The sequence below is a fragment of the Diadema antillarum genome, unplaced genomic scaffold, assembly GCF_040938485.1.
Source record: "Diadema antillarum isolate AM-2024a unplaced genomic scaffold, OU_Dant_1.0 seq00000900_RagTag, whole genome shotgun sequence".
Taxonomy (NCBI): domain Eukaryota; kingdom Metazoa; phylum Echinodermata; class Echinoidea; order Diadematoida; family Diadematidae; genus Diadema; species Diadema antillarum.
In genome coordinates, this window is record NW_027271760.1 from 865,530 (window position 1) to 890,686 (window position 25,157).

General features: G+C 37.4%; 1 protein-coding gene across 1 annotated transcript in view; it reads left to right on the forward strand.

Annotated features, from left to right (window-relative positions):
- The window catches only part of LOC139741047 (uncharacterized), a 61,820-nt gene extending 38,189 nt beyond the window's left edge, over nt 1-23,631 (forward strand). Inside the window, exons 32-58 of the mRNA XM_071651634.1 lie at nt 5,613-5,726; nt 6,212-6,439; nt 6,848-6,961; nt 7,525-7,638; nt 8,158-8,271; nt 8,732-8,845; nt 9,274-9,387; nt 9,876-9,989; nt 10,600-10,710; nt 11,541-11,654; nt 12,007-12,120; nt 12,939-13,055; nt 13,309-13,536; nt 14,305-14,424; nt 15,030-15,143; nt 15,762-16,121; nt 16,472-16,594; nt 17,071-17,184; nt 17,756-17,869; nt 18,335-18,454; nt 19,561-19,677; nt 20,019-20,135; nt 20,456-20,569; nt 21,208-21,327; nt 22,025-22,181; nt 22,787-22,936; nt 23,553-23,631. Of these exons, the coding sequence (XP_071507735.1) occupies nt 5,613-5,726; nt 6,212-6,439; nt 6,848-6,961; nt 7,525-7,638; nt 8,158-8,271; nt 8,732-8,845; nt 9,274-9,387; nt 9,876-9,989; nt 10,600-10,710; nt 11,541-11,654; nt 12,007-12,120; nt 12,939-13,055; nt 13,309-13,536; nt 14,305-14,424; nt 15,030-15,143; nt 15,762-16,121; nt 16,472-16,594; nt 17,071-17,184; nt 17,756-17,869; nt 18,335-18,454; nt 19,561-19,677; nt 20,019-20,135; nt 20,456-20,569; nt 21,208-21,327; nt 22,025-22,181; nt 22,787-22,936; nt 23,553-23,631 (3,629 nt within the window). The remainder of the gene's footprint in view (nt 1-5,612; nt 5,727-6,211; nt 6,440-6,847; nt 6,962-7,524; nt 7,639-8,157; nt 8,272-8,731; nt 8,846-9,273; nt 9,388-9,875; nt 9,990-10,599; nt 10,711-11,540; nt 11,655-12,006; nt 12,121-12,938; nt 13,056-13,308; nt 13,537-14,304; nt 14,425-15,029; nt 15,144-15,761; nt 16,122-16,471; nt 16,595-17,070; nt 17,185-17,755; nt 17,870-18,334; nt 18,455-19,560; nt 19,678-20,018; nt 20,136-20,455; nt 20,570-21,207; nt 21,328-22,024; nt 22,182-22,786; nt 22,937-23,552) is intronic.
- The last annotated feature ends 1,526 nt before the right edge of the window (nt 23,632-25,157 follow it).

Consider the following 25,157-nt stretch of genomic DNA (forward strand, 5'->3'; position numbering starts at 1 on the left):
CTCTAAAGAAAATATTTGTTTTTTAAAGGATAGTCCATACCTTTTAATACTCCTCTGATCTGAGTGTACGAATTCTGGGCCTTTACCTGAGTATCCGCAGTCTTCCCTTGTGAGAAATGTACTAGTGTATAGAGCATGAATTATGTAACCCTTTCGTATTTAGCATGTAGGATGTTCAGGTTTATGTATAGAAAGGGTACACAGGCAGCACATAAATACACATCCTATGGAAACATAGTAATGATAAGATTTCTGTACCACCAGTATTTCTGTCCTCTTTTTTTATTGCCTATGTGGATTTTCAAGGCGCCATTGCCCGTTTTACTCGCAGTAAATTTGCTACCGATGTGTATACCAGTCATTTGTCTGTATATAGCTATGTTTTTATTGCTTTTGTTACGTCACTATGCCATAAATCTGGCTTTTTCAGTTTTCATACACTCATTTCTCTCTCTTCTATTCTGCTCAGCCGAACTTTTTGTGTACGTATATCTTTTTATTATTTATCGGAAGCCCACCGAGACACTCGAATCTTCGCTCACCTGTTCTGTGTGTTCCTTGTTCTTCTCTCTCATTGTTACTGACCCTTCTAGCTCAACTTATCCTGCATTCTTTTATTCCCAGTTCTCTTCCTTCGCAACGATCCTCTATTTATTCAGGTATTTACGCAACCCATGCACATTGCTATGTGCATCGATTATTTCCCGTGCTTTGTCACATTCCGTCTGCTGGTTATTCTCCCTTTGCATAATACATTGGCACTTCTCCATTGCACCTATACTGTTAATGCAGGTTTATATTTTAGGCAATCTCGTCTTTTGTTATGGCTGATCTCTCGAATGCACCCTTTCATTCCGTGCCAAATGATGATTTTTTTGAATTGTGTAGGCTCACAACATCTGAATCCGACTCAGTTGATGAGGCACCAATTACTCAAACAACTCCTTATGACAACTTAGTTGCCGATAATCTTAATTCAGCGGTAAATGAACTGCCTTATGATTTTACTAATGATTTAAATTTGAATATGTCATGTAATTACGTCACAGTAAATCAATGTAAAGATATGTACTTTAGTTTCTGTAAAGACACATTTTCTTTGTTGCATTTAAACATAAGAAGTTTGAATAAGCATTTCGATGAGTTAAAGTTTTTATTAGAATCCGATGCTAGCCAATCACTTTCTGTCATTGGACTTAGCGAAACCTGGTTGACTTCCACTACGGAAGATTCCTTTGCAATTGACGGATACAATATGTATGTCAGTAATAGATCGGACAGAAGTGGAGGCGGTGTGGCATTTTACGTATCAAGTATTTACAAATGTATTGTTCATAACGACATTTCTAGAATGGATAACACCGTTGAATCTCTTTTTGTAGAAATTTATATCCCAGGATGTAGGAATGTGTTATTGGGCATAATATATAGACCTCCAAATTCAAATATTTTAGATTTTGTGACTTATCTTTCAGACGTGTTGAAAACCCCAGTTTTTCGAAATAAGGATTGCTTTCTTCTTGGTGATTATAATATTGATTTGCTAAAATCTGGAAATGATCATATTCCCAACGAGTTTCTTGAAACACTTTTGTCTTCATCCTTTCTGCCACTCATTTCCAAACCGACTCGCATCACGGATCACTCTGCTACTTTAATTGACAATTTGTTTTGCAATATCCTACCCCTTCCCGAATCTTTTATAGTTCTTTCAGATGTGACCGACCATTATCCAATTATGACCCACTTTACTTTGAAAACCTTAGTCAATGACGCAAAACCTTCATCTCCTTTATTCAAACGCAAAATTTCATGTGAAAAATTAGCCAGTCTTGATGCTGCTCTTGACAATGCTGATTGGTCACGAGTGTATGAAAGCGATGATGTTAATGAGTCTTTTGATAATTTTATGGAAATGTTTGATTTTTTTTTGGATGTTATTATTCCAAAGCAAAAAGGTAAAATGGATTATAAAAAGACACCTAGGTTACCATGGATTTCTAAATCAATTCTCCGTTCAATAAACAGAAAAAATCGATTGTATTATAAATACAAAATGGAAAAAACTGAACGAACAAAGAACAAATATACATCATATAAAAACACATTAACCAGGATTTTACGTTTGGAAAAGAAAAGGTATTATTCTCAGCAGCTGTTGAGATACAAGTCTGATATTAAAAATACCTGGAAAGTTTTAAAACAGGCTATGAATATTCCGAACAAAAAAGCAGAAATTTGTGAAATAAAGTGGGATGATGAAACAATCGATGACCCTGTTGATATTGCAAATATTTTTAATTCTTATTTTTCAAAAATAGGTGAAACGCTTGCTCATGGTATTCCGGCTACAGAACAGAATTTTACTGAATTCTTAGGCCAGAATAACCCAAATTCTATTTTTTTAACTCCAACAAATAGACATGAGATTATCGACATTGTATCCTCTTTAACAAACAAACGAACTTCCGGTTATGATGATATAGATAATTGTATCCTTAAAGGTGTTATATCCTCAGTTGCAGATCCCTTGGCCCACATTTTTAATCTGTCAATTTCTAATGGTATTTTTCCTGATAAAATGAAATTGGCTAAAGTAATTCCAATATTTAAGAAAGGTAATAATTTGGATGTCAGCAATTATCGTCCAATCTCTTTATTATCTTCATTGTCGAAAGTTTTAGAAAAAATAATATACATCAGAACTATTAATTTTTGTAATGTGCATAAAATATTCACAAATTGCCAGTTTGGTTTTCGAGAGAGACACAGTACTATCCATGCAGTTCTTCATTTTATTGATAAAGTTGTTAATGCAACCGACAACCATTCTCATTTAATTAGTATATTCTTGGACTTCTCCAAGGCCTTCGACACGATTAATCATAACATTTTGCTCCATAAGTTATCGCACTATGGAATACGTGGGAAGGCCTTGGAGTGGTTCAAGAGTTATTTAGCTAACAGAAAACAGTTTGTTTCAATTAAAGATAATCATTCAGTTATAAGAGATGTTAAGTGTGGCGTTCCACAGGGAAGTCTCTTAGGGCCGCTGTTATTCATTATTTATATCAATGATTTTTCCTCTGTTTCAGAGCTACTTTCTTTTATACACTTTGCTGATGATACCAGTGTTTTTCTTGCCCATAACGATATCGATGTTCTAGTTCAACAAGTAAATACGGAATTGAAAAAAGTGACCAACTGGGTCAGAGCTAACAAGTTATCTCTGAATGTTCAAAAAACAAAATATATGCTTTTCAGCAATACTGTGGATTCTTTGAACTCACAAATAGTTCTGAATGATTGTAATTTAGAAAGTGTGTCATATTTTAAATTTCTTGGTATTTTTGTAGATAATAAACTTTCTTGGAAAATACATATAGATCATATCTGCAAAATTATTTCTCGCAATATAGGTGTTATGAATAGACTGAAATTTTATATTCCTGAAAAGACCCTACTGGTGTTATACTCCTCTTTGATACTCCCTTACCTTAATTATGGAATTTTAGCTTGGGGCAATACTCATCAGACGCTGCTGAATAGAGTGTTATTATTGCAAAAGAAAGCCCTCCGTATCATTTCTAATTCTCCTACACGTTCACATACAAATGCATTGTTTGACTGTTATAAGCTATTGAAAATAAACGAATTATTCTTATTTAACTTAGGTCAATTTATGTATATGTATGATAACAATTTACTCCCACCTATCTTTGATTTTATGTTTCAAAAAAAATCAATCCTTCCATAATTACCCCACCCGACGTTCTAACGAGTTTCATTTACCACTTCTTCGAACGATTTTAGCAAAGAATACACTTATTTACACTGGACCAAATTATTGGAATTCCCTGAACCATGATTTAAAATCTGCTCCATCTATATACTCATTTAAAAGGAGATTAAAGTCTTTTCTTTTGCAATCTTATAATGACGACTCGCAGAGTCAGATTAGTTTATAGGCTTACTTTGCTACTCATCCGCAATATCGGCATTGCCGTTCTCTTTATTATTGTAACTATTGCTCAAGCCTTGATTATAAGATTTTCGTTAACCTATACTTCGCAGTTGCAGGGTTTTTTTTTTCTATATTCTTTTTTCTTCTTCTCTTTCTTCCTCAAACCCCCGAGGATCGTCATCTGTGTTGCATATTCCTGTCTATTTTGTTACCTCTTTATCACGCTATAGTTTTGTTTCCTCTTGTGTCGTCATGTCAGTTTTTTTTCTTGTTTTTCCTCCTACAAGTAGTCTTGTTGCTGTCCCAGTCCTGTTGCATGTTCATTACTCTGTTTGTAGTTGTTCTATGTATAACTGTTTGTTCGTCTGTCTCTTAGTGGGCTGCCAAACTTTTTTTGTGACGAACTTTTTGTGCGGATTTTTTGCTGTTTTCAATTCAATTTTTACATCGGACTTCTAATAACGAGGGGCCCACACTCTACAAGCTCTGTCTTTTTAGTGGGTCCCTCCGTTTTTTTCACACAGTGCATAATTATATTGAAAACTATTTCACTTTCGTTGTCTTAGCAACTATTGCAATGTATCGATACTGTTAGTTTTTTTTTTTGTGCTATTATTGTTGTTTTCTCTGTACAATTGTATGCATTGATTTTGTCACTTAAGAAAGTGAGATTTATGTTTGTGTTATGTATTGGTATAAAAAACGAATAAATATGAACTTGAACTTGAACTTGAACTTGAATCATTTGATAATGACAGTGTAAAAAATTGATTTATGTTGCATGTGTGTTCTAACGAGGAAACCACATGATTTTGGTACAAATGTATTGTTTGTGCTGTATGCATAACATGATTGCATAAAGGTTAACGTGTTGAGAAAGTTAACATTGCAGTATTCAGTGTTGCACAACTACATGCAATTCCAGTATGCTGTAACTCACAAGCAGCAGTAACTCACGAGAGTGTAAGATTGGAACATGTTGAATGGTACTAAAGTCGTACATGTTTTATCACAGGTTGTGATGATGATATAGCCATAGCATACTTTGTTTATGTGTTCTTATAATGATGTAACCATGGTAAACTCATGGAGTTATAAGAGTGAATTGGAAGAGGAATGTACAATGCTGTTCCAAAATATTGTGCCAACGTACATAGAGTCCATTTGTGTTAAAACGTTAAATGCACTCTTTTAGGGGGGAAGTGTTATGGATACATGTGCATTGTACTATCATTTCTGGGCACTTGATTGTTCCGCGGAGGAATATGGAAATAAAAGAGTTCAAAGATGACCGAGATCGACCAAACACCTTGTTTGAGAGTCTGGGTATTTTGGTGGTTATGATGGTTCGTTAGGCCAAATTAACCTCCCGTAACAATATGTATATATATATATATATATATATATATATATATATTATATCGCATTATGTATATTACAGAAGACGTATGTTATAAACTGACGCTGCGTGAAAATATATGGCAGTACAAAATCACGTAAAGATGTCACTGTTTGTACTCAGTTGAATTGGATGAGGAAGTTGTCTTCCTACTTCGGATGTATTATGTATGGCACAGGTCAGACGATAGTTTTAGATAGTATTTCAATGTACTGTTGAGATATTTCTTTGTCCTTTCTTTCCAAACAGAAATCCTGGAATGTTCCAGTAATCCTTGTCTGAATGGAGCAACATGCATTGATGAGGTCAATAGGTATCAGTGTGTCTGTAGTGATGGATGGGAAGGCACGCACTGTGAGCGGGGTAAATCTAATCTCTTGTCTATATTAATATTCTAGATCAATTCATAATATACATATTATAGATACATGTGAAAAGGGCTCACGATGTAAGATGCATGATTGAATATGTGGTGATACCCTTTACGGAGAAAGCTTTATGAATGTTTTCAAGTTGGACTCGTTCAACATGTATTGAATGGAATAGCTTTACATTAAAATTGAAAAGCTCTTAGTCGTTAATATCTTTACTCTGAGAAGCATCACATCTAACGTTCTGTATGTCACAACTTTGGTCAAGGTACATATTTTGGAACTATTCTAAAATGTAATGAAATACAAAACACTCTTGTCAATGTTTACCACTATATACTAAATAAATACTGGAGCTGTCCCTTCCATACTCTTCAGGGGAGATGAAAATTTACAGTCTAGTGTTTAGGTTCTTCTGCATACATTTATACAAACAAAGTCAGTCAAAATGAATTGAAATGTCTCTTTCTCCTGCAGAAACTAATGAGTGCAGAAGTTCTCCATGTACCAATGGAGGGCGCTGTTTCCCTCATTTCAACTCTTTCACCTGCCAGTGTGTGCCGGGGTACACAGGTGACAGGTGCGAGACAGACATTAACGAATGCAGCAGCAACCCGTGTGTGAATGGAGGCACATGTTCACAGGCTATCGATTACTACTCGTGCGCCTGTCTGCCGGGGTACACCGGAACCAACTGTGAAACAGGTAAATGCATCACACCAAGCAAATTTGAGTTACATAAAATCACTTCTCCTGTATACCTATCTATTAGTTCTTGCGAGTGCATATTGTGTTCATGTTCTCCCCCCCCCCCCGAAAAAAAAAACAGGGGGAGGAAGAATGAGATGATTATAAACATGTTCTCTTAATTTACATCAACTCTACTTAATGTTTTGTTTTTCAATCCATTTATCAAAATATGTCAGCCACTGATCCATCTGGCAATTGAGTATGAAAATCATGTTACTAGTATTCAAATGTAATGCTAGATGAAAACATCATCAGGAATGATAAAGGCTCTACTGACATATCGTGGCACTATGTGCTAGTTTTAATATTTTAGAAGAATGAAGGGCATTCTCAAGATGTGTTTATCATGCATACACTGTTCAGATATCAACGAGTGCGCGAGCAACCCGTGTCGTAATGGAGGTGTTTGCACCGACTTCGTCAATAGGTACGAATGCACGTGTCCACCAGGATGGATCGGAACAAATTGCGAAACAAGTAAGTGCCGTCTTTCGTTCGAAGGTGATCCCACGTAACCCTCAATTTATTGTGCACGGTGATGCTCTGTTTTGCAAAAGTGATCACAGATGATTTTTGCTGTATCTTTGGTTAAGGGATGTGAAGTACCTGACGCACAAAGGCTTTTGTAAACAAAACAACTTCTGGAAACAGTTAACTCAATCGTTAGCAATGATGTAGAAAGAGAGTGTAAGGACCGGGGTGTAAAGAGCAAAGCAGAAATCGTCACAGATACCTTTCCATTAAGTTCAGTAAAGGGGTCTCGTTTATCTCGATCCACAGTACGTGAACACAGCCATTCGGTGTCGCAGGAATGAAGCTTAGAAAATAAAGAAAAAGACGAAAGTTAAAGAAAAATCATTTTGACACCATTGATTAAATTAAACAGGATGTTACCTGAGTTATGCATTTCAACACTTTCCGTAACTTCGCGTGTTTAGTTTAATACGTATATTGATCGTTTCATGTTGTTTTCGCCAGCAAGGAAGAAATCATATTTATACAGTTATGACTAAAAATCCGCTTAATCCTTTGTATTTTAGGCGCAGACGACTGTGCACCAAACCCTTGTCGTAATGGCGCCACGTGCCTTGACGGAGATAACACTTTCACTTGTGTCTGCCTGGCCGGTTTCAATGGCTCTCTCTGTGAAATAAGTAAGTACATTGATGGTAAATTGCTTTTGAAACATGATAATGTAACAAAATAGGCCTATTCTACATTAGATATCTATCAGTTAGCATTGTTTATCTTGAAATTGATTTGAAATTGGCATTGGTCCCGTTTTGCGTAACAGTTCTGGTAACTTCATTGTATCCACTCCCATATTTAAAGTCGCAAGTAAACATTGTCTATGATCTGTGATGTTGTAAAGGCTGCAATGGCCTATGGGTGTATAAAGGACAAATGATATATAACAAAACAAGAAAAAAAAAACCCGCTAGCATTCATTTTTCAACTTACACATTACCCTCTTCAAAAGCAAATTTCAAATACATGTAATAAATGCAATATATATATATATATATATAGTTTCCTATAAAAGAAAAGCATGTTTCTGTAAAAGCAAGCGAAGAAAGTAGATGAATGTACCTGAATGTTTATGTGAATAAAATTTCTTTGTAGAAAAAAAAAATGTTTCTGTACAATGTCTGCTCGTTTGCTTGTTTGAAAAGATATCGACGAATGTGCCAGTAATCCGTGCCAAATGGATGCCACCTGTAACGACGGAATCAACCGTTACACATGTGTCTGTGCCCCAGGGTGGACCGGCTACAACTGTAACGAAGGTGAGTGAGTTCCAATATTACCGTTAATTATTGATGGTAATCTTGTCCAAGGAAAAATGTACTGTTGCAGTACTCATACTGCAATTATAGCCTATATGTGTTCTTACGCTTTTCCAACGACTTACTTCAAGACTTTTGAATAGTTAACTTTGTGCAATGTATTTCTCTTAGATATTACAAAGATTTTAATGTGGATATCAATATATTTTTTCTTACACACATTTTAGTGGTTTTGTTTCATTATTATTTGCACAATTTTTATGCACATTTCGTCACAAATATTTTTGTACCAGACATATTAAAACCTCTCTCTCTCTAAAGCATCTGTGCAATGACAAGCAGCTTTGACTGTGGCTCTCCTTATGTTTACAGCTCATTTTTTGTCTCTGTATTGTGACTTTTTTTTATAGCGAAAACAATTAGATTTGATCAAAAAAAATGTAATTTTCTTTCCTGTCAGATATCAATGAGTGTGCCAGCAATCCCTGTGTGAATGGCGGAGCTTGTAACAACCTTCAGAACGCATTTAGTTGTGATTGTCCGTCTGGCTGGACGGGTGTTCTTTGTGAAGGAGGTGGGAATGAGTTGATTTATCATAATATCGAAATTCGTTCATTCATTAATTATTTCCATTTTAGGGCGTAATAATGACAATTACAAATTTCACAACACGTTTAAAATACTACGTTTTAAATGTTGAGATAACAAAAAACACGCAAAAAGCTTGTTGGAAATGATCCCTTACATTCATTTTGACATTTCACTTAACTTATCTTCCTCTTGTCATACGAAATTACTAGCAATCAAGAAAACTTCAAAAATCAACGTTTATAGAGTTATAATGAAACAATCGCTTTTATCTCAATGTACCAAAGACTCCAATTGTCGATTTCAATGCTTTCGATTATTGACAAAGAAGAAATATTGTACTGTAGATACGAAAGACATTTAATGACAACCATTATATCTAATTTGACGACAATGTGACTTTCTGATTCACAGATATCAACGAATGTGAGAGTAATCCCTGTCTCAACCAAGGACTGTGTACCAACGGAAGGAATTTTTACTCCTGTTTCTGTCAGCAGGGATGGACTGGAACGCAGTGTGAAATAAGTAAGGCCACATGGAACTTAATCTCAATTTACGAGAATTTTATGTGCTCTGTAGTTGGTGTGAGAAATAGACAGGGGAATTTCAAAAATAAAGAAAAAGCAAGCAAAAAAAAATAATAATGCACGGTGCTTTTCTCTGCAATGTGAGAACTGAATTCTCATCCACTTGTGTAATATTGTACTTGATATGATATATGATATGATATGATATGATATGATATGATATGATCATAACTATTATGATAAATGATATGATATAATCATAACTATTATGAGATATGATATGAACATCTAAGATATAAAACATCTAAGTGCTAGGAATAACATACTGGCGAGGATTCGAACCCCAGACCGTCTGTTTACAGATCCAGTCTTATCCACTTGCTATACCATGGTGCTCTCACAAGTAGCTTAACTTGCAAAAAGTAGAAAGTCAAATTCACGTGCGAATGAAGTCTTTCATTGTTTACTGTTCTCCTTCCCACACAGATGTGGATGAATGTGCCAGCATGCCGTGTCAGAATGGAGGAACGTGTGTTGATTTTGAAAACCGCTACCAGTGCACCTGTGCCGCTGGTTGGACCGGGGTGCACTGTGAGATTGGTAAGTTCGCCCAAATTATCTATTATACCGCCTTATAAAAAAGAAGAGGACGGAGGAGAAATGGTTTATTCTGTCAATTTTTGTCTTTGAACATTTTCTTAATCTTGGAATCGAAAATGTCACAGGTAAGTTTGTTTTCAGGATGTGATATGAGAACTTTTTACCTACAATCGTTGCTTCATGTTACTATCACCACACAAACAAAGACATGTGGTGGAGGTCGAAACATTGCTCGATCATTTGGTAGATATTCCTGAAAAGATCGATAGGCCCTACGTATCAAAAGCAATTACAAAGTCTTATCGATTGAAATAGATTTACTCGAAGTCAACACATAGGGCCTACCGTTTTTCATGCGTTACATGGAATTGTGTAAGTACTCATTGCGTTAGCTTTTGTAGAAATGAAATATTCTTGGTCACGGCAAGCATGTTCGAAATACAAGACGATTGATTTTTCAAATGTTTTGACTGTCGCGGCCTATGAAAAGTAGCATACGATTGGTTGAATACCCTACCTTAGCTTTAGTACGGTTAGTTTAAACTTTTTGTGGTTGTATTAAAAAAAAAATGTGCCCAGGCTAATCTGATTGATTTCTGTTTTTCGACAGGAGTGAACGAGTGTTCCAGCAACCCGTGTGTGAATGGTATTTGTATTGACGTGGAGAATGGCTATGAATGCCGCTGTGACCCAGGCTACACAGGAACACTTTGTGAGACAAGTATGTTGAATTGTATGACTCTTACTTGGTAGGAAATCAAATCGCAAAGCAATAAATTCATATTGTGGAAAACAACAACAACAACAACAACAGCAATTTAGTGTCAATATCAATATAACCGATCATCATAATGAGCACCATCATTTAACAGCTTTGTAATCATTTATACCAGGTATGCGTTTGATGATTAGTCTTCAGAGCGTATGGTCCTCTACATAGCCAATAAAGGTCTTCACGGTATTCTGGCAGCTTGTGTATAGGTCTACATATTAGTATAACGAGTCATTTCGAGCAGAGTTTGAAGTGTTGGGGATACCATAAACTATGCAGATTAAGTTCTTTTTGAAAATTAGCTTGAAAGTTTGATTTCATCTTCTCATTGCCCATCTTCTCATTGCCCACAATTATGCATGGATTCGAACTAACCTGCAATGAAATTGTACATAAATCCATCATGGCCGTTACGATGTATTGTGAGAAGCAGTGAGTATTCTTATATTGCCATGCGGATGTGATATCCAAAGGTTCGGCAAATATTGATGAACACGTTACAATTCTTGCAGTAACATATTCAAGCTCTTAGTGACTTTTGATTACAATATGAGTTTTTAAGCTCAACTACATTTTGATGACCATATGTATCCATAAAATAAATCTTTCCACAGCACTGGCTCTGGGAGATAACATGAGCAGTAAAGTTCTGGTAGCTACTCAATGCGACACAGAAATATCACGCATTGCCGTTTAAGGTCTGTTTATGATCTCATAGGCAGTAAGAGGAAGTGTACCAGTTGTCATGTTGATTAACGTTGTATTTCAACCTATAACAGATATAGACGAGTGTAGCAGCGACCCGTGTATGAATGGCGGGGTTTGTGTGGACGGTGACAATGCTTTCTCCTGTGTGTGCCCGGATGGCTGGCAGGGAATCATCTGCGAAGAAGGTAATCAACTCTTGTTTTGATTTCATTAAATCTGGTTTCATTTGAATTCATAAGGAACCACCGTCCTAAATCGTAGACGGACTGTACACATTTTTCGCGGTTATTTTGGACGCAGAAAACTCGATACAAGCTTACAATGTAGGATAGCTTCCCAGCTTGGGTAGACGATTAGACGGTATATACAAGATATAGTTAATTTAGGAAAAGATGATTGGCATCTTCTACTAGAAAATCAGTCTTGTCGCAGATAGTGCTAAAATGGAAGAAAAGAATGCATTCGTTTGTTGCATAAAGAAGAAAACTCCAATTATTTGTCGTTCACAGATGCCTCACAATGTTTGTATTTACACAGATGAAGACGAATGCGCAAGTTTCCCGTGCCAGAATGGTGGAATCTGTACCAATGGTCTGGCTTTATACACCTGTACCTGCCCTACTGGTTTCACTGGAATCAACTGTCAGATCAGTGAGTAACAGCCGCATAAAGATAAAAACAACAACCAAACAACTCCATTTGTTCGAGTACGTTAAATAAAGCATACACTCAAGTTAGTTTTTGGTAATGATATAGTATATAATAATATTATTGGAAGACAATGAGTACTTGAAACAATGAAGGAGTCATAAAAGCTACATGTATTCTGGGCAAAAATTATCATGCTTGTAGACCCCTTCTACTGAAGAGAGTTAATACATGTACTATATACTAAACAGAGAGAGAAACGTTGTCTTGTCTTGAAAAGAGCGATGCTAATCAATGTTGCTAAACCGAAATTGTAGTTTTGTACTCCATATCAAAGAATATACGCAAAAATGAAAAGGGAAAGAAAAAGAGAAAGAAGAGGAAGAAAAAGAAAGAGAAGAAGAAGAAGAAGAGGAAGAAGAAAAAGGAGAAGAAGAAGAAGAAGGAAAAGAAGAAGAAAAAGGAGAGGACGAAAGGAGACGGGATTTGAAGAGAAGGACATAGGCCGAGAGTTAGAAAGATACATCTTAGCCAAGATCTTAGCAACACACATCTGAATTTTTGATTTTGCTATAAACTGGAGGGCGATTAATTCATCTCAATTACAGTGGACTCACGTTATATCGAAATTTCTTTACAGCCGAACAAATAAACAATAAAATACGTAGGGAGGATAATGTTGCAGCCTGAATTTTTATTTCGTTGTACCCAGAATTTCGTTATAACCGCTTCCGTCATGTCCGTTATGACGGGAGTTCACTGCACATCATCCAACTCGGATTGTGTATTCTTTCATTTGGTTATTTCTTATACTTTAACAGATATCGATGAGTGTAGCAGCGATCCCTGTATGAATGGTGGACTCTGCTTCAATGATGGTAACGATGGTTATATATGCGAGTGTAAACCCGGCTACGAAGGAACTCGATGCGAAACAGGTGAGTTTATCTATAAACATGTACCTATAGAACATTAAAGGTTTTACACTGCGTCTTTTTCCGAGCCCAAGGACCTTTTCTCAAACCCAAAGAATCATTCACCGACTTGCAAACTTTCTTCGTGAGTATTAATTTCTTCGTAGACAACATCATTTTTAGTACCAGTTAGGCAAAGAACAATATTGTACCCGAAAGAGTTTCAAATCTAGAAATAGATATTGGTAATCCCTTGTGATTTGTGTTTTGGTTCCAGAAATCATGGAGTGCGCTTCTTCCCCATGTCTGAATGGAGCCATGTGCATTGAAGGCATCAACTCGTTCACATGTCAGTGTCAGCCGGGATTCGCTGGCTCGCTGTGCGGAACAAATATTGACGAGTGTGAAAGCTTCCCCTGCGAAAACGGCGGTGCTTGCCGGGACGAGGTGAACGGCTTCATGTGCTCGTGCCCTACCGGATACTCAGGCGATCGCTGTGAGATTAGTAAGTTTGATTCATTCATACCTGCGTTGAAGATCATGGGTTGGCAGTTCGATGAGAAGAATGCCTTTGTCAAGCCTGCATGAAATAACTTAACCACTTTGATGGATTTACGGCAAAATGTAATGCTAGTCGTAATTTCATCCATCAAGAACCAGAGGTGGATAATAATAATAATAATAATTATAAGATCTTATTTATCCAGGATAGCCTCTTCAGTGTTGCCACTGGTCTACCAGAGGGCCCTGCCATTATTATTACCCTGGCGTTGCCAGGTACCCATTTATACACATGGGTCGAGAGGGACATTGTGGGTAAAACATCTTGTCCAAGGACGTCAGCACTGGGCGGGATTCGAACTCGGGTCCTCCGATTGGGAGTCGAGAGTCTTATCCACTATGCCACAGTGCCCCCACTGGATTGGTCGAGTTGACGCAGTGAAGGTGGCAAACTTAACGTCACGTAGCATCGCTGGAATGACACCTATAGATAAAAAAAACCCCACTCATCAAAAACAGTCCCGTTATGATACATGCATAGCCTATCTAATATATTAGACCAGTTTGTCATAGCATGGAATAGTCTATAAAAAAGAGTCTTAATAAACAAACAACACATGACGTTTTTGTGGTTCATAGATGTGTAGATGGTAGATATTGTCTTAAGTGTAGACCTAATTATGGCCAAGATTCATCTTCATAAAACTTTTAATTCATAGAATTTATCACAGAAATGCAAATAGCGAATAATTCAATCATTCTCTCCAAACAGACAACAACGAATGTGAAAGCAACCCTTGTCAAAACCTTGCCACCTGTGTGAACAGAGTGGACAGCCACGGATATGACTGCTTCTGTCAACCTGGATTTACTGGCACACACTGTGAGATTAGTGAGTATAATTCATCTCATCTCATCTAGTATAACCCTCTTTGCTCACAAAACCATCTCCCACCCCCTTCTCTCTCTCCCCCCCAGTCAGTGTCGTCGTCGGCTCCAACTAGGCGATCTGTTTCAGACCTGTTTTAGAGGCAAAAAGTTTGTTATATCATTCTATATATTGCATTTTCAAGGTATTGCTCTCTTAAATAAAGAGCAACATTCAATCAATTGCAGCGGATTCTTTTTCTTTATTTTGTTCCTCAGCCAGAAGAGAATAATTATTTCATAGGAGTCGTATCCACACTGAACATAATCATACATAGAAGAGACGTTAATGCTTTTACACACGCCAGCAGAGTCGCTTAAAAGTCGAAACAAAACCGTCTAGGGTTGTTTAACAAAACGTTCAACAAACTTTTCTTCAAACTTGACTGGAGGAGATAAAACGGTATAGTGTCGGTATAGTCTCAGTGATTGTTTCCTAATGCTACAACATTTCATGTTAAGATGGCATCATATATCAAGAATTAAAAATAGTCTGCTATAACCCCTTGTTCCCAGACGGAATTAGAAACTAATATTTTGTCCCTTTCTCTGTTCCTTACACCCTCCCAGATATCGATGAATGCGCCAGCACACCGTGCATGAATGGAGGCATCTGTAATGACTTGGCTAATGGTTATCAATGCACCTGCCCCATGGGATGGAGTGGAACCAACTGTCAAACAGGTAATACTAACAATGAAATAATCACCATCATGATGACAAAAGCGAGCGTTAGGATTTATTGATTTCGTTGTGAAGTTATAGGGAAGGTTCTCTTAGGATTTTACCTTGTTGAAAGTCATTTCCGAACAATGGTAAAACTTAGAATTGACATACAGTAGCTCAATATTGAATATTTCTGCATCACGTAACATAAAACAAGTCTTTATTGGTGCTTCTCATTTTGCCATCACCCTTTGTACATGTACCGACCTTGCACTCTAAAGACGAAGAATATAGCTATACGTATACCTCCTGCCTGCAGAGGAGCTTGTGGTATAATATGGAGCGCATAAATTATGTGAAATTAAGTTTGTTAAATTGGTTCCTGAAAGTTTTGTCTGTAAACTTTTGATTGTGGGCTTTTAAACAGCTCTTAATTTGCCGTTCACATTCGCATACGGCACGTACAATTCTTTTGACCTCCTTCAGGTATATTGCGTTCTAACTATTTCTGTTCTTTTTCCGCGATACATTGTGTTCGCTAAAAAGCTGACAATTTGATAATTGCGAGGAACTGAAAATTACTATGAAGTCGTTTGATTTTGGATAATACAAGACGTTGCCTTGCTCAATGCACAGCTGTCGGATGCCGAGTAAACTACACCTTGGCGGTTGGAGGCAAGGTTGAGATCCACTCACCTAATTATCCGTCAAACTACAACAATGGAGAGAACTGCCGCTGGTTTATTACGGGCATCAATGGCCGACCCATTCATGTTGACTACAAAGACTTCATCACAGAAAACCGCTACGACCGTCTCACCATCGGTGTTGGATCAAATCCGAATGATGCCGGATCGATTCTTTACGAAAGATCCGGACCTGTAATGCCTTCCGACGAAACGATACAACCAAATGGCTTGTGGATAACCTTTATTTCGGATAATGAAAAGACGGAGAGAGGTTTCTCCATTGAGATCCGAGATTCAGCCTATGTCGGTGAGTTTCCAATTCACATGTTATAATACTTAATTATTTTAAAACTGTTAAGCACACTATAAGACAATGAATTAAACTATGACACTGGAGTTTTAGTGACGAACCATAGAGTTTTCAGAAGTTTAGGCGTCACAAGCATAACACATTTGGAATCCGTCGCGCTATTGGCATGACACTGATCAACACGTGTACATCTTTAGATTAGTAATCATTTTATTCATGTTAATTACCTGCGTGTTTTTAATCTCGTCTTAAAGTAGCCACATATTTGACAATCTGTAGAAAGCTGTAAAACATTATGTCGTCTTTTTTTCTCTCTCTTCAAATGCTCTTTATCTTATATCTTACAGCCATCCAACCATGTGACGCGAAGCCATGTATCAATGGTGGCACGTGTGAAAACGTGGGTAGCACAGGGTTCCAGTGTTCGTGCACTAATCTGTGGCAGGGACAAAACTGTGAGATTCCATCAGGTGAGTGCTGACTTTAATCCCATCACAGTCACGAACAAGACTACCAAATACAACGGCGATGGCGCTTTCAGATAGTAAATGTTACAGGCTGATCCAGGGTCGTACATGTGGTGGCAGGCAAAAGTTAATTTCTTCAACGGCTGCCCTCATATTTGTTTCTGGGACGACGATCATATCTTAACTGCTTATTCAATGAAATGTTGGCATGGTAGGCTGGATGTAACAGTATGTTCGTCCTAAACGCACAAAATAATCATATTAAACTGACGTATTGCGCATTGCTGCACTTGGCCCCTTATTCTGGATTGATTCAATTCATGCATCATGCTCTATGATAGATCATGCTTTGAAATCAGAAATCGTGTGAATCTATATGCTGAATTCATGTCGTCCTAAGTCATTTTTACAGCTGCAGAATGCAAAGATTCTTTTTTCCTCCAAGCTCATGTGAACTGTCTGCTTTCATAATCCCAAAGCTATAAACAAGTGCGCCCTCAACCCGTGCACGAATGGAGCAGAATGCACCAACATGGGCATGGACTACACCTGTACGTGTCCGGTTGGATTCACAGGAAAAAATTGCTCAATGGGTAAGTTCTTGGGACTTGATTTTAATATTCTTCCAGCCAATAGAAAACCAAAATCTTTTTACATGATAGCCTATGGATTACGAACAAACCGTCATAAGGTCTCCTCGAAGTAATTGCTGGAGTTAATCGATGTGTTAATAGATATATTTTGAATATATCATCTAAACGAATATAATGATTATGGTATATAATATATATCAACCATTGTGCCCCTTCTTCGTGGTCTTCTAACACGGATTGCAATGATATCACGGCCTCAGCGGTTATTCGCAGTGACAAACAAAACTTCTTCAAGCTCATATCGGTGTTAGTCCAGGAAATTTGGATTTTCAGTAATTCAGTAATTCTTTGAGGTCGTAATATTTGTAAGGTTCGGGCATGTCAGCTTGATCAATAGATGACTTCAATTCATTTAATTGTTCAGTTTTATTCAATCTTTTTCTTATGTTTGTAAGTGTAATTACTCTTATCTGTTAAACCTTATATCACTTAAGTCCAATGAAAAGTATTTTCTTTATTAAGAAAGACCTGCATTAAAAATGTACCATCTTTGTTATGTTTCATCTATCAGAAATCAACGAGTGCGAATCTAATCCGTGCCAGAACAATGGAGCTTGCGTTGATATAATAGGAGGATACGTCTGCGTGTGCGCCAACTGCTACACGGGGGAACACTGCGAGGAAGGTGCGTACGACAACGTCAAACTGCCGCTTCTTATAACATAAGACATTATTTTCACTTGAGAGCTTTCAGAAGAAAGAAGAGATTGCAATTTTCTGTATCATACCTCACAATGGATGAATAACAGCAAAGCAGTTGTTTGCGGTTATTGTTTTTAACACACAATTGTTGCATTTTATTGTGTTGCCTGTTGCTTGTCGTAGTAGCGCAGTGGACGCAAAGTAGAAGATGTTTGAATTCAGCAAAAAAAAGATACCACACACAACAAAACAATGTAGCACCATTGAGACATTGTACTTATGCATGACTACCCAGATTTTAGTGTCTTTGACTTAATGATGTGAATGTATGATAGGCGCATTGGAAAGAATATGTCGCTGCGTCTGAGTGATTATGTATGGATGTATGGATTTTACGTTTCTTTCTTTCTTTCTTTCTTTCTTTTAAATGATCTATTCACTTATCTAGCCCCCACCACCGCAGCCTGCAGTAAGAATGTGTGTGAAAACGATGGAGTATGCACGTTCCTTGACGGGTATTTCTCTTGCGATTGTCAGGATGGATATATTGGCAGCTACTGTCAGAAGGGTAAGCCGTGATACATGATTGTTTCTGTGATGTGAGCATTAATGTTTCTATTGTTCCAAAGTAGGTTTTATGCTGTACACTATCATTGTGGCTTATAGTCATCTTTTTCGCATGCTGTCTGTACACTCTTGTGTTTGGTTGCAATTACTGGATGACTACACACTGCAAAAAGTCCGGTGTTAAATAGTGAACACCGAGCTGGTATTGAATTTTCGGTGCTCATTTATGGTGTTAAATTAACACCTCCGGGTGTCATTTCCAAATTTTAAACTGTTTTTTGAAGATTTTCTTAGTAACTGCACTTCTTGTTGATTTTTAATTTAAACAAGACGATCAAGAATTTTACATTAAAATACTAGATTTTTGAAAAAATGTGAAAATAAATTTACACCAAAGTAACACCAGCTGGTGTGGTCTCCTATTGAAGCTGGACGGGTGTTAAACCATTGATATTAACACCAACAAATATCAAATCAACACCATGTTGTGTCATTTTTGAATTAACACCAGTACAGTGTCAAAATAACACAAGGTACAGTGTCATATTAACACCACGAAGTGTCAGGTGAACACTTTTCAACACCATCACAGTGCATTTTTAACACCTGTGGGTGTGGTCCTTTATTGAAGTTTGATCGGTGTTAGATTTAACACCCGTGGTGTTAAATCTAACACCGATGTTTTTACAGTGCATGTTTTACGTGTTTGGCATTCCATGGCAGTTTGAACAGATGATAATTTCAGGCGCCATACTGTGAACAGGATGGCGTAGAAGGCTTGCTATTCATTAATGTTTCTGTCATGAATTTTCATATGGTCGATGTTATCAATTATGATAGAGCATTTAGTTTATTTACTTCATATATTGATTACATTGTATCAGTAGTCTGTAATCCACCATGACTGCAGTTTTCAGAGTCAACAGATTGAAATTACAATATGTGTGCGATATAGATTTCTATTGTGACTTTGTAGTATATGTTTAGGAATACACAATAACATCCCAAAATACTTACGGACGAACTACACAAAATATATTGTTCTGATGAATAAGTGACCCCCTGTTCTTATTAACCCGGTGTGTTTCGTATTTTGTCTGTCAATAGATATTGATTACTGTCGTGACGACCCTTGCCTTAATGGAGGCACGTGCACCAATCAAAACGGGACGTTTTCATGCGCGTGTACGGATAGTTACATTGGCGTAACGTGTTCTATCAGAGGTAAGATCAAAAGTCATTATTGTTTTGTGATTGAAAACCCTTGTCGTTCAAACAAATTGTGGATAAAAATTATTGCCCGTCTATCACTTGTTCGTTTCTTTGATTTTCGATAAAAAGTTTACTTGAAAAAATGTGGGCCGAGAGTTCCTTCTATAGAATAGACTTATCAACCTTGACATATAATAAGTATCATCGTTGTGGCCATTGTTTTCGTCAAGATTGCTTTGTCATATTATTCAGTCATACATTAGCAAGATTAATTTCATATTGAAAGCTTGTCGTTGGAACAGCGTTTTTATTCATGCATGCATGTGATAATGTTCTTCAACTTTTCCATTCAGTGACAACGGCTTGTGTGATGGAGAACCCATGCCAGAACGGAGGTCTGTGCAACTATGTAGATAACTCCTACGTCTGTGCCTGTCCCCTGGGATTTACAGGCACTTTCTGTCAGACCGGTGAGTATCATGTTAGGTTCCTGAAAACAAGTTTATCTAACGAACCGCTAGTAGGTTATTACTCGGTCCTGGTGGGTTATATTGGATACTTCACGCAAGATGATTATAAACTCTGAATTGTGTATCAGGAGGTCATCGTATGAATTATTTTCAAGGACAGAATTAAACTATTAAACTGTCACTTTGAGTCAGTCATGACAAGTTTGGCGTTTTATCATAAAGAGTTCTTACTGGTGATAACTTTGATTTTCTAATACACATTATCGATACTCGATGCTATGTATCACAAAGTGTGTGTTTTTCTATACTTTGTCTCCAAGATATTAACGACTGCGCCAACAACACGTGTCGGAACAACGGAGTGTGTGAAGACCAGGTGAACGGTTTCTTATGCTACTGTCAGAGTGGTTTCACCGGAGATCTCTGTGAGATAGGTAGGCAGTTATACATTTCGCATGACAGCTTTTGGTGCTATTAGCACCATTAATCCTCTTCATAAAACTTGTTAATCTCGAACGGTTTAGTACAGGGTTCGTTTGTATGAAGTGTACTGGTATATCTGCTTCATCAATATAATAAGGACGATAACACCATGCTTATATAATATATCACTCTCCAAACACTACACTAAGCGGAGCATTGCAGTGTATAACATGCATATATGGATTATGTACTACAAATGCAGTTATGGGCATATGGATTGATCACGAAGGAGGCCATTACTTTTCAACCTACTCCAGACACTATACGTCGTCATCATGACATGACGTACTAAATTGGGCATTGTGTTTGTTCTTTATCGTGTAACTACACTTCAAGGATGTTGCATGATTATTGAATAATTCTTGCTATTATTGATATGTCGAAAAAAATATTTTCAAGCTCTTTATAACCGCGTCATGTTATGTTAATGATCTGATATCCTTTAATTAACATTCCCGTAAGTCCTCACGCTTTTTATTTTGTAACTTTGATTATTGATGCCTCGACGCACTGACTTTTATGGATAGGTAGGCCTAATACGTTCCACTTAATATTGCATGGATTTCTTCGTTTTTCCTCCTCTATACAGACATTGACGAGTGCGTCAGCAATCCCTGTCAGAATGGAGGGACCTGTTTCAATGGCATCAACAGGTTCTACTGTCAGTGTCCGGATGGCTTTGATCAACCTGTCTGCAGCTCAGATGGAGGTCTGTTGTTCAAAGATTTTTCTCTTCTGATTCAGTTGTCAGTAGTGTTAAAGTATCTTAAAGACAAACGCTTCACTTGTACGTAGTTGTATGAGAACATTAAAAATGGTTGTTGTTTAAGAGATATTGGGGGCGCTGTGGCATAGTGGATAAGACTCCCGACTCCCGATCGGAGGACCCGAGTTTGAATCCCGCCCAGTGCTTACGTCGTAGGACAAGATGTTTTTACCCACTGTGTCCCTCTCGACCCAGGAGTATAAATGGGTACCTGGCATGCTAGGGTAATAATTATAGCAGGTCCCTTTGGTAGAGCATTGGCAACACTGAAGAGGCCACCTTGGGTAAATCAGACCTTTTTAATATTGTTATATTTGTATTTTGGCAAAATTTGCCAGTGTAGGAAGATTTTGACACAACATCAGAGGACATTTAACTTGGTGTGTTTGCCAAAATTTGAGAAATATTTATATCTTTTTTGTTTTCTAATTGACCAGTCAGCTTATGTCTCCAGAATTTTGATGCCCAGTTCAAACTGTGTTACATATCAATGATATATCTGAGGTACGAGAACATGATTCCGAATGGAGACAAACCAATACGGGTATATCTCTGTATAAAAAGACCTTAACTGTTGAAGTTGTTGAAGTTCACTCTAAATACTCATGCGTTCCTCATCCTTTCCCGTATCCATCGATAGGAACAAACCTAGCACAGACAGCTGACCAGTACACGTTCCTTGGTCAGGAGATTTCCCTCAATCCGTGGTACATTCTCCTCATCGTCGCTCTCGCTCTCATCGCCGTCTTCTTCCTCATACTCTTCATCTCTTCTGCAACATGCGGCAGAAAGAAAAGGTAAAGACCAACGGCCATCTCATTTCAATTTTACACTTTTCTTGCGAGCTGTATGCTTTATCGAGCAATCCATGACAACATGAAATAATCTGTCAAGTCAAGTGCTAGAGAATTTACACTATAAGTCAAAATCTCCAAAAAGTAATACATGGGCCCTCTGGTAGAGCAATGGCAACACTGAAGAGGCTACCCGGGGTAAATAAGACCTTCTTCTTCTTATTATTATTATTATTATTATTATTATTATTATTATCATCATCATTATTATAATTATTATGAATAGTAAAAGATTGAAGATTTATTTTTTAATTCTATCAAATTGGCATTGCTTTGAAGAACAAGCTGAAAGGGCAAACGTAATATCCACAGAATGCGATAGCTTGAAAGATATTCATCAGAACTATGGTCTTACAGCCTTTTCTTTGCCTAATCATGCACTAAGTCTCCCGAGTTTCATGGAAGCCTTACCCGACGTGTGTTGGCAAATCTTTTCTGTCGTGTTTCACTGTCATCGGAAGCGAACTTTTATAGTGAATTTTTAGACGCGTATAACTTATTGTAATGTTTATGAAAATGTTTACATTGCCTGTTCCTCTTCCCTGCAGTGCTCTGTACGATGCAGAGTTGGCGAAGAAAGAGCGAGAACGAGGCATACCAAATTCTCAGCTGCAGGATTCGATCCCAGTCTTCGAAGACATGGATCGGCCGGCCACCCGGGAGAACGACTACGGCTTTCTGCCGCCGAATGCAGCCGAGTGAGTGCCGAGTCATAATGAAATGATCAAAATATCGAAATTGATTCATCCAACATTCTAGTGTCTGCTAAAGCAATTTAAAATTGGTTAGTCACCTCGAATATGAGATACCATAAACTGGAAAATTTGTGCAGAGCGACTATACTTACATATTACGTATCAGATTACGATTATTATCATCGTTTTGTATTTATGTGCATGCTTATTTTTACTATAGGTTTTCTGTTTTGTGGGTGTGTGTGGGGGGGGGGGGGGCGGTTGCAGGGGCTGTTATCTAAGTACGAGCATGTTTTAGCATAAAGCCCAGTGTATGGCACCCTCCTTACTATAGTCACCTGTGGAGGTCGACAATTTATCAATACACGTTCATAGCAATGTGCACACACTTTGATGGGTGTGTCCCTCATTAGAGTGCCTTTCCTATACATTAAACGTATTTAAGCAATGATTTTCAATGAATGAGACAGGTTGAGCTTTCTATAGACAGAAAGTGGAACCATTCTGAAAGTGCACCATGACGAATCCTGTGTAATTTGTGTCTAGTGACACTTAAATGTTGGTATAGTCACTATGAAAATAAAAAAATGAATTTCCCTCGATGTCTATTGTATTGCAGGTCAACAGTCCGCGAAGTGAACAGCTACGAGAACCCCTGGCCACAGAGCAATGACGATCTTCAGAAGACACATCTCTAGACAAGGACCGCCACGTGTTCAGAGGAGGAAAAGGAGATTTGTAGTGATTTATAGCGATACCATCTGAGATTAAGTATTCTTTCAACAACAAAAAAAGTGCCTTTGTGCTGGTCTCGGTTGACACTGCGTCTGATGTTATCTTGATTCTCCCTGTCCATTTCACTAAAGAGAACGACGTTACTCACACAGACAACAGACACATTGACATAAAACACACACACACACACACACACACACACACACACACAATTAACGCGTTACTACGTTTGATCAGACTTACACGGACATGATAAACCACATACGAAGGAAACTGTCACAGACACATGACGCAGACTCATTCAACACATTCTCTCCACCAATAACAGGTGTAGCAATGTCTCCAGCTAACATTTTCAAGAAATCGATACTCTCTGCAAATCGTGGTATATTTCTGGTAAAATTACTGTCCATAGATAAAACCCAATATCTATACAATAAATCTGTTTGATGCAAATGGAAGCTAAACAGGGTATTCATGGTATTAGTCTATTTTATCGCTATACTTTACTGGAGTATGATCATGTATACGTAAAACTTTACTATACTATGGTATGACATTTCTTTGAACTGCTTATTGTATTTTCTAATGAATATGCCTGAAACAATCATAATTCATAATCATAATTCATATTATAATTCCGCATTTGTGGCAATCACATTGATAGTAATATCCAAGTGAAAGAAGAAGTTATCAAAATATAGTATAAGCCATTGCAAATAATGCACGTGTATATTATAGGGTGTGCCTATGCATGTATGATAACAACTGACTAGTCATATTACGCTACATTCACTTATAGCACTTCCGTGCTTTTTAAAAAAGGAATAGGCCAAAAATGACAGGTCCAAGAGGAAATAAAGTCAAAATTATTTTCATTTAAAACTTAAGGAAGTGAGTCTTTCAACTTTTAGTTTTTAAATTTTAATTGAGTAAATACTAAACAGTGATAAGTGATCAAGACATAACCAATATCATCATTATATCTTACCGTGTGGTTTGTAGTGTTTTTACGAACAATTAAAAGAATTTTACAAGCACAAGTCTCTGTGATGTGAAATGTGCATAATTCGTTGTCGAATACGTGGAGCATTGTAAGGAGATATTCCCAAAATTTAATTGACATTCCGCTGGTATTAGCGTTTACCGTGCCTGTACAGTATGTCCAAAAAAACATACAATCCTCTTTTCGCACTGATAACACCCAATAATATTAAACCGTCTAAATGCTACTTTAGAGTCTTAAAATACAACATCTTAGCTCTATTTTGCAGAAAATCCCATTCGAATTGGATAAGCGGTCACAGAGAAATGTGGATTGTTGTAAAGCATGTCATGAGTCCGATTCTTCCAAGTTTAGCACTTGGATGCTCTTGGAAATGCGAATTAATGTGTGGACACAAGAGACAGAACTTGGAGGGAAGAGATATCTGGAATGCTCTACAAAATTCCTCATTTCTCTCTGACCACTGCAGCAAATCGAATGGGG